This window comes from Pseudoliparis swirei, chromosome 22 (assembly GCF_029220125.1).
Source record: "Pseudoliparis swirei isolate HS2019 ecotype Mariana Trench chromosome 22, NWPU_hadal_v1, whole genome shotgun sequence".
Lineage (NCBI taxonomy): Eukaryota > Metazoa > Chordata > Actinopteri > Perciformes > Liparidae > Pseudoliparis > Pseudoliparis swirei.
This window is the reverse complement of record NC_079409.1, coordinates 10,998,979-11,008,725: the sequence shown is the minus strand read 5'-3', so window position 1 is coordinate 11,008,725 and position 9,747 is coordinate 10,998,979. Positions and strand designations below refer to the sequence as shown.

The window sequence follows — 9,747 nt, the reverse complement described above, 5'->3', positions numbered from 1 at the left end:
ATTAAAATAAAGATATATATTGTATGACCGATTTAAATAAATGTCATTAAATTGTTTAAATGGTCTCTAAACATTGAGGAACAACATAAGTGCTGTAATAATAATTATCAAGATAACTGCATGTGCAATGTTGCGACATCTGTTTTGAACTTGTTTTAAAACTGTGCAACCTTAATGCATAATGTGCCCCGTTTTAGTTGTAGCGGCTTCATTTTTTACACAAGAAGGTAAAGCGGTGTAAATTAATCCAAAAAGCTGTTGTCCAATCCTAGAAACACATGAATTAATCAGCTAGTCCATCTATCACGCTGTGTAATAAAGGAAGCGACATGGGTTAGGCAGATGATGTGATGAATAATCCCTGGTCGTTTTAATTAACTTTTCCCTGTCCTGTAATGACCAAGCTGGTCAACAGACCCGGTCAATAAGCATGTTAATATCAAACAAATAAAACTGCGGATGATTAAAAACCTCCTGCGTTATTAAATTTGAAATTCAAATGAAATTTATGCTCCCAGTGCGCACTGCATGCTAATAGCGTGCACAGAGAGTCCCATGGGTTCAACGCACGTTGTGCCTGCAAGTTCTTATTATGTAACAGAAGCTTCCTCCGCCGGTTTAACTAAATGTCAGTGGGAAAAGTGATGGACACTTTTCTATATAACCAGCGTTTCAGTCTGACACAGAGTGCAATCACTTACTTTAATAAATAATATCAGTTAACCCAGGGCCAATATACCAGCTTGAGAAATTTCACTTTTTTGAATGTTGTCATTTTGAGGCTAAAAATGCTCCAAAGTCATCGACCCCCTTCATCATCGTCTTCATTTGTTCCAGACTAATATGGAGCATAATAAAAGGAATAATCTTCCACCGGAATGCACCATCTAACATTTTTAATCAAAACAGATAATTGAACGCAATTATGTAATGTGAAAGTTGGAGACGGTGTAATATAGGTCCACAAACGGAACAATGCAGCCTTTATATCTTGTCTAATAGTTTGTGTATATTAATTCTTAAGAAGTTAAAAAGTGCAAAATAGCGCCGTGTGATTCATGCTATAATACGTTTCTAATATGGGGAAGATGGGGAAAAACACGAGGAAGCATTCTAACATATAAAAAAACACCTGTGCAGTTTAAAAGGATAAAGTGATGCACAGGATGAAGTGCAGTTGACCCACTTAAAGTTTCATACATTTTTATACCTGGGGAAATGAGTTTACATTAAACTGTTTGAGTTTAGAAGATCTAAGTGGCTCACAGTCGGGACACCGAAGAGCAGCTGGATTTTAAAATGGAAAATTAACTTAAAACAAGTTTGTAGTTATATTGCGCATGGATATTAAGCTTCTTTTTTTGGTGGCGTCGACATACTTTACCAACATTTTCATTTACCGCCAGCTACATCCCCAATCACGCTCATCCCCCTGTTTTCTTTAAATGTATGGAACGTGATGTTCTGTAAAATTTCAATAAGTGGCCCCCTAATTCCCCCTTCCTAATTCACTCTCATTTAACTTTACCTTCCTTCCGCTGTCTTTTATTATGGAGGGGGCGGTGGGGGGTGGAGGAGGGTGGAGAGCTGTCTGAGGCGCTCTATTGATGACCTCACGGTAGTATGTGGCAGTGCAGCGGGACGCAGCCGCTGATTGGTCGCCCGTGTCACAGCGGCACTTCAAAGCTGGAGAGGAGCCTACAATTGTGGAAGAATGGGCGGAACACATCATTGTATTGCACACCTCTAAAAAAACAGTGCTCTGATTCATAAATATAAAAAGATCCTCGGAGGAGGGCAGTGTTTTTGTGTGATGGCAACTTCACTTCTAGGGGTGAGTCGAAAGGACTTTCTTACTGGTTTAATTAGTTCTTGTCATTGTCCGGCGGAGGGGGATTAAATTTACAGCGGCCGCGAAGTCGCTGCAAAGGCAGTGCGTCGGTTTTACTTTCAGCGAGCGCCTCGTGTGAGAAAGCTGAGGCTCAGTAGAACAGATAGCCGCTTGACCTGGTGCTCAAAACACGCGCGTTACCCTGCTGTCCGGGCTGGCATGCATTTGTAAGCGCTGTGTGTCGCGTTTCAGTTGTCTACTTTCTGTTCGTCCAGGTAGGAACTGATGAAACGCAACTCTGCTGTGTTGATTTATTTCCAAACAAATATTATAAGCAACGGTTTTATTCGACCATGTGCTCAAACTGTCCGCTAACTTCTATTTGGAGCTGAAATAGCGCTTAGACATGTCTGTATAATGAACCAGTTCAACTTGTCAGACTGACCAGTCACTCACAGCTTTTCTTGTTCTTTCAGGAGGAGCCGAGATTAGGATCGACTCCTTTAGCCATGTTAGCTGCAACATGTAATAAAATAGGGAGTCCGAGCCCTTCACCGTCAACAATTTCGGATAATTCCGCCTCATTTGGAAAAGGCTTCCACCCGTGGAAACGAGCCGCCGCGAGCAGCTGCAGCCTCGGATCCGGCCTGTCCGGCTTCGGGGTGTCCCGCAATGGATCCGGCATCTCGGACTCTTTCAGCACCAACACCTCCACCGGATCCAGTGCTTTTTCCCTCACGTCTGGTGCCTCGTCCGGTTCACACTTTGGAAACGATTATTCTGTTTTCCAAGCGTCCGTTTCGGGCAGCTCTCAAGAACCCAGCCACCAGCCGGTTTTCATCTCCAAAGTGCACACCGCCGTGGACAGTTTGCAAGGCATCTATCCAAGGATGAGCGTTGCACATCCCTACGAGTCGTGGTTCAAATCTTCTCATCCCGGTATCCCCACAGGAGAGGTTGGAACCAGCGGAGCCTCTGCGTGGTGGGATGTGGGCGCGGGATGGATTGACGTTCAGAACCCTAATGGAGCAGCACTACAAACGTCCTTGCATTCCGGTGGACTCCAGAGCTCCTTGCACTCTCCTCTGGGCGGATATAATTCTGATTACTCGACTTTAAGTCACTCTGCTTTCAGTACAAGTCCCTCTCCACACCTGTTGACAACCAGCCAACACCTGATGGACGGTTTCAAGCCGGTGTTATCCTCTTATCCGGACACAAGCCCCTCTCCATTAGGCGGGGCGGGGGGCACTATGCTCTCCGGGGGTCCACCTGCATCTTTAGCGGGGTCTCCGAGGTCATCTGCCCGGCGGTACTCAGGCAGAGCCACCTGCGACTGTCCAAACTGCCAGGAGGCGGAGAGACTGGGACCGGCTGGCGCCAGCCTCCGGAGAAAGGGTCTCCACAGCTGTCACATCCCCGGCTGTGGGAAGGTTTACGGGAAAACGTCGCACCTCAAAGCGCATTTGCGGTGGCACACCGGCGAGAGGCCGTTTGTGTGCAATTGGCTCTTTTGCGGTAAGAGGTTCACGCGCTCCGACGAGCTCCAGCGACATTTACGCACACACACTGGGGAGAAAAGATTCGCCTGTCCGGTGTGCAACAAGAGATTTATGCGCAGCGATCACCTGAGTAAACATGTAAAAACTCACAGCGCCGGAGGATCTGCGGGATCTGGCTCCGGGGGCAGTGGAGGTAAGAGGGGTAGTGATACCGACAGCGAGCACAGCGCGCCGGGAAGCCCTCCGTGCCATTCCCCTGACCTGTTGCACCAACCGGAGTCGACCCATGGAGGAGGCATGAACGGCCTCTAAGACTCCCCTCAGTGAAGTAAAAACTGTACAACAACAAGGTGCTGTGATGGAGTTGTCCCAGCGGACACGGAAGTGGACATACTTTGGCGTGTGCGTAATGCTTCACGATGAATGTTGTCATTTGATGAGAAAATAGGCTACACGTTTCTTTGACTTTTTCCAAGTGTTTAAGACTACTAATTACTTACATAGCTGTGCCATCAGAACCTTCTCATTTATAGCCTCCTTCTGCGGTGTGACAGTGTCATCGAGTTTATTGTGGGCACACTGGAACAGGGCACAACGGGAACTTTCTTTTTCATCCGATCCTGAATTCTTCTACCTTGATGTTTTATTTCTCAGCATACGAGAAGCAAATTATATCAACGCTGATGTGAAAAATGTGGGCCTGCAAAATTGTGCTCCTACTGTCATACATTTTGTTCAAAACCAAACTCTGGCACTTTATTATCGAGCAGAATAAATTGTTAATGTGTGTCCCTGTGGATGGACTGCTCGGTAGGAACCAATACCTGTAGAGTGTGGTATACGGTACGGGATGGGATAGCTTCGTTCCATCTGTCCGATCCTATCAAGCGTTTGATAATGGAGGATAGTTGTAGGTTTATATCACATATTGCTATTCAACAGCCTGTGCGTCAAGTTTGAAGTAGGCCAGTTGAGGTTGCTTACACTTCGCTGCAAAATGTGTTGTACATAATGAGAAATGTAGTTTAGAATAATTACAGCCCAATGTAAAGGTGAGTAATGTATTTGTCCAGGAGACGATTCTGTATAGTTATTTCTAGTTGTATATGGACTCTAGTAAATATTTGAAAATATACGGAAATGTACTTGGATTTTTCTTTGACATGATCTGAAATGTATTGTGGGGAGTTATATTTTACCACGAGTTTTCCTGTATTTAGGGATCTATCATTAGGCGCACTTTGAATTTATTTGTGAGGTTTTAAAATCATTTACTGTTTACCCACTCATTTAATTTAAGTAAGCATGTTGTAAAGTGATTTTAATTTTACAATGATATTTTTTTTTTTTCCTCTGAGAATGGCTTTGTATGTAAGCCACTCAATAAAGTCAGTATGAATTCAGAAGCAGTGGATCGACTCCGTTTGTCTGAGTGTTGGGTCCATACTAAAAAAAATGTATAGCACACCAGGAAGATTAAACATAATTGTATTGGACAGAATGTATTGTTTTACAATATACCGTGATGTAATTTAAATTAAACACCAATGTTGCGTTTTATGACCTTCGTGTACAGCTGGTGGTTTTTACAGGTCTCTCTGGCCAGGGTGGGAAATAGGCCTGCAGCACTGTCGAGGCCTCAACCAGAAATTAATTTACCTTTCCATAATACAATTGAACAATTTAATACTTTAAACAAATACAAAGTCAGTGTTTTACGAATTAAAATTAATATGCTACAGGCATTTACGGCACAATTCCCAAAAAAAATTTAACTGGAAAATAAAACTGGAAGTAAAAACAGGTAAAAAAAACGCCGAATCATGTTGACCCACCTCATATTCATCATAAAACTATCATCCCAAAAGGTATAGCATACACTCTGGTTTCTTCTTCTATTTTTTAAAATTCAAAAATATTTATCTACAAGCTTTTCTTCACTTTGTAAATCCAACTTTCTTGGTCAAGAGACATTCCTCCAAAACACGCACCTTTTATTGATTCGAAATTGTTTTGATAAAAGCGCCGTATAAAGCTTAGAATTTACCGAATAATATTTACATTACGGACAGTCTGCACATATTTAAATAGTGTAATGCCATTTAAGAAAAGTTAATTCTATGGCGAGCAGTCTTGTTTTAAGGTTGGCCTTAATCTCAAATTGAGTAAATCAGTTGCCAATAACTACAATTAAAAATTATCAGAACATACTTTTATAAAGTAACTAAGTTAATGTATAAACAATTATATTCATCTTTCTTCGCTATTTAGGTCTGTTATGTCTGTACAAATGTATATTTAAACACTGAAGCCACACGCCGTTTTTCCAATTAAGGAAGCAGTTTGTAATTTGTATTTTCAGCCGGTTTCAAGTGATGGTCGAGGTAACCCCATTGTTTACTATTTAATAACTCTTGTTTTAATCGTGTCTGGTGTTTTGAAGCAGGATAAACCACGTGTCAGTGTGCGCACTGACGTTCAGATCATCCCTTAACCCGTGTTACAGAAATGATAAGCATGGACATACCAGCCAGTCTAATTATTCTATCTTTTTCGAAGTAATCTATTGTGTTTTCCGTTTTAGGGTTTATCGTTGAAGAGTTTAACTAAAGGAGTATCTTTCAAACTTCTGAGACAGTTTTCTCTGCACAGCTCTGTACCGCCATCTAGAGCCTCACTGTTCAGCCGACAGCCGGTATGGTCCAGCCCTGACCCACAGGGGAAAGGAGTGTGTAGTTCTTATTCAAACAATATCTCTCTCCCGTGTTCCTGCACCACACCAGCGTTACGATTGTAACCGTGTGCACAGTAATCTGAGACTAAAAGCTTTATTTTAAATAATTCAATTGAACATTTTGGATAGTGAATTTATTTCTCCACATAAGAGACGTGTGAATTAGATCAGAACAGACCAGCTTTATTGGACATGTATGTGTGCACATATGTGGAATTTGACTCCAGTTTCACTACACTCTCGTTGTACATATATGGAATTTACAAATAACAGGATAAATATAAAAAAGAGATTGGAGACAACAATTGAGTGGGTGAACTGATTCCTCTCCATCTGGGGATATAAACTCATTAGAAAAGTGTCTCTGAGAAGCCTTTCAAGATGTTTAAAATGAAAGACATGACGTCACAGGGTTGCTATACAATAAGTCTCATTATGCTTCACCAGTGCAAGAGATGTTCAATTGTACCTTCTTACCAATGCTTCCATGTACAAGTGCACACATACACACACACACACACACACACACACAGACAATCGGACACATGTGTGTAAGCACACACATACAGACACACAATGAAAATGCAGCTGGTTCCATCTTTGTATCCTCTTCCCTTGCCTCCTCTACTCTGATCACACTTTTTTGCGATGGTGCAGTCAAACATAATGTCAAAAGTCAAAAGGAAAGTTCAGAGAGAACCAAGAAACTGAAAAAGTGGTGCAGATGTGCTTTAACTGAGGAGAACCAGCCTCTGGTGGGTCACTGATTCACTCCGGGTTATGGATTCGGGTTATGGGTTCGGCCGGCAGCCCACTAAACTAAACCCCTTGGATTACTTCTAATATTCACAAAATGATAATTAAATACAGATTACATTAATTACTGTTCACTACTCAAGGCAGTAAATGTGTTCACACAACAATTACCATGTGGAGAACATTAATACTCAGTTATGTTAATTCAAGTTGTACATATTAGGTTTTTTGTTTATTTAATTATGTACTCTTTAAGATAGAGTCTGAAAGAAAACACTTTTAAATTGAAGGAAAGACATTTTTCCACTGACAAAGTGGGTAGTTTTAAATATGTGGCCTTGAACAGAAAACACACTTTTCAATAACAACAGCCTGGACGTAATCTCAACAGATGACAACAATATAAAGAGTCAAAAAGTAATCATTAAATGTATGATCAGAGTAATTGTGGCTTAATGTCCCAGAGTGCAATGTGTCACCATGTTATTATCACCTTTGTAGACTGTTGTGGCATCACCTGGTCCCCCGACAAGGTGCCCTGCCACATTTGAGTGGAGTTGGCCTCGGAGAGGGGGGGGGGGGGGGGCACACATGCCCCGATGAAGAGCGAGAGCTGCCAACTATAGATGAAGGGCACAATAACAGGTTTGGTCAGCGCACACAGCGCCCGTCAGAAAACACCAAAGGAAATGACCTTATCCCACACTTGTTTTAAGCTCCCATTGGCATGATGACACATATCGGGTTTTCTAGCTCGGCCAGCAAATCAGTGTTGTGGTAACACCTCTCATCGATGATGCGTCTGTGGCCAATTGTGTGGTTAAAATCACTAACCACACTGTCATTGTCATCACACCAACCAATCTCCTGGGAAAGGCAATTTGACTAGGCTAAGAGGTGAGTCAAAAATAATTAACAGTAATTGCTGCAGCTGACAGCGGTGCCTTTATACAATGCTTTCGGCCATTTATATTAATTTACATCACAGGTGGTGTTTCACCTGTCTGGTCGCTGAGTGGAATACCGGCAGACTGAGCCAGCGCTGTTCCTGAGTCCAATCACATCAGTGTGGTTAAAATAGATATCACCACAGGATCTAAGTGAATTATACTTTTCTACCAAAAAACGAATGTTTCAGGGAACTCAAAGACCGTCGATGAAATAGAGACAAAGACGTGTGTTTTCTCCTTCGATATGAAGGTGAAGTACCTCAAAGTCTTTGGGTCTTCTGACACTCACATAAACAGAGACGCAGGAGGTTTAAAGACACGGTCACATTAAATGTAGCCATAATTCCCCATGAAACCATCTGGTTTTTATAAAGCTCGTGGGAACAAAGTGACAGGCGGCCCCTTGTTGCAGTCTGAGATCTTGGTGAACACGATGAACTCTTTCACTGTTTATTCTGTTTCATTGGCTTTGTTTAAAACGTGTTTGAGCCTTCACAGACAGGCGTGTGCAAAGCTTTCCTCTCACTGTGAAAGTGCTGGATAGACATCGGTAACGTCAGTATTACGATGAGGTCTGCAACGATTAGTCGAACAAAAGTAAATCCTTTTGCAATTACTTTGATAATCGATTAATCAACTTGATTTTCTCAAAAGCAACTCAAACATGCAAAACACTTGATGGCTCCATCTGTTCAAACTAAAGGATTTGATGCTTATTCTTTTCTGGTCTTACATTACAGTAACTTTGGGCTTATAGGACATAAAAAGAACAATTTAAGACGTCAACTTGGACTCTGGGAAACCATTATGGACACATATATCCGAACACGTGTTACACTGCTATATATAGGCCTTTAAAAAAAATAACCAGTTATGATTAGAACACCATTTTTCTCAATCCCTTCTTCTAATTTGGAGTTAGCAGACAGATCCTGACTTGTTGGATGAGTGAAAATGTATAACAAGCAGATAAGACTCTAGTTTTAGAAGAACAAAACACCTAAAAGTCTAATAAGGGAATGATGGGGAAGGAGCTCCACCAAGTGGCAAAAACATGTCAGCTTCACCGTTTCCAAAATGTGAGCCTTAAATTCAGTTTGGACACACATTAAATTATCCAGGGGGTTCAATTTGGGATTGCACATTACGTTGGATAATTTATTTCATGATAATCATCAACATCAAATAAACGTTACCTACATGTAACTCATTCAAATAAATCTGTGAGCAGACTTTATTGAGAGCTTTATTCTGAAGTACCAGAAGTGCCAGTGTTGAACTACAAAGTGTGTCATTCTACCGGTGTGTGCATTTTTTATAGAATAGAATCATCCTTCTTTTCCAAAACAAATACTACAAATTATATTTTCTAAAAATAATCTAATTTAATTAGTTATCAGTGAGGGTAGATTAAAAGTGTATCCACACATTCTTAGAGCTCGTTGTTAAAGTATTAAAAACATCATACATAAGAATGTACATACTCCAATCAAATGATGTGTACTTTAAACACAAAATTATGAGTTTAAATCAAGATTTTTTCAATGCAAGTTTCAATGTCATTTTCAAGCATGGGCCGGCCAATGAACAAAACATAGACAGAAAATGATGTCAATAATAAGCACCTCATAGTGGTAACGGTCCCCACAGCAGATGTCTAACCACGACAGTGACAGTTATATGCACAATAACTCAAGTAAATAGAATTCAGCCATCACTCATTTCTATTATTTACACCTTTTTCAAATGTGTTGAAAGTAAAAATAAATTTAAAAAAAAGAAAAATGTATCATGCATCAGCATTATTTCATATTTTTTCAACACCTATAAGGAGCAGAATTTGCTCAGACATCCGTCTGTTGTTTCAAATACTTAACGGTCACTATGCGTTCCAATATCCCTTCCATTATTTAGTATGCCAGAACAATATTGATATGTAGACTATGTATCTGTCATGCTGGAGTCCAGTCTGCA

The 9,747-nt window shown here is 41.0% G+C and overlaps 1 protein-coding gene across 1 annotated transcript; it reads left to right on the top strand.

The window, feature by feature from the left end:
• Nucleotides 1-1,813: 1,813 nt before the first annotated feature.
• On the top strand, nt 1,814-3,728 carry sp8b (sp8 transcription factor b). Its single transcript, XM_056444483.1, has 2 exons — nt 1,814-1,834; nt 2,308-3,728. The coding sequence occupies exons 1-2, from the start codon at nt 1,814-1,816 to the stop codon at nt 3,643-3,645; spliced, it is 1,359 nt and encodes a 452-aa protein (XP_056300458.1). The 3' UTR covers nt 3,646-3,728.
• The last annotated feature ends 6,019 nt before the right edge of the window (nt 3,729-9,747 follow it).

What these genes read in the sequence shown, in the direction of transcription:
- sp8b (XM_056444483.1), top strand. Translation starts at nt 1,814, where the DNA reads ATGGCAACTTCACTTCTAGGG. An exon ending in TGGCAACTTCACTTCTAGGG is followed by an intron (nt 1,835 to 2,307) that starts GTGAGTCGAAAG and finishes TTGTTCTTTCAG; the next exon opens with GAGGAGCCGAGATTAGGATC.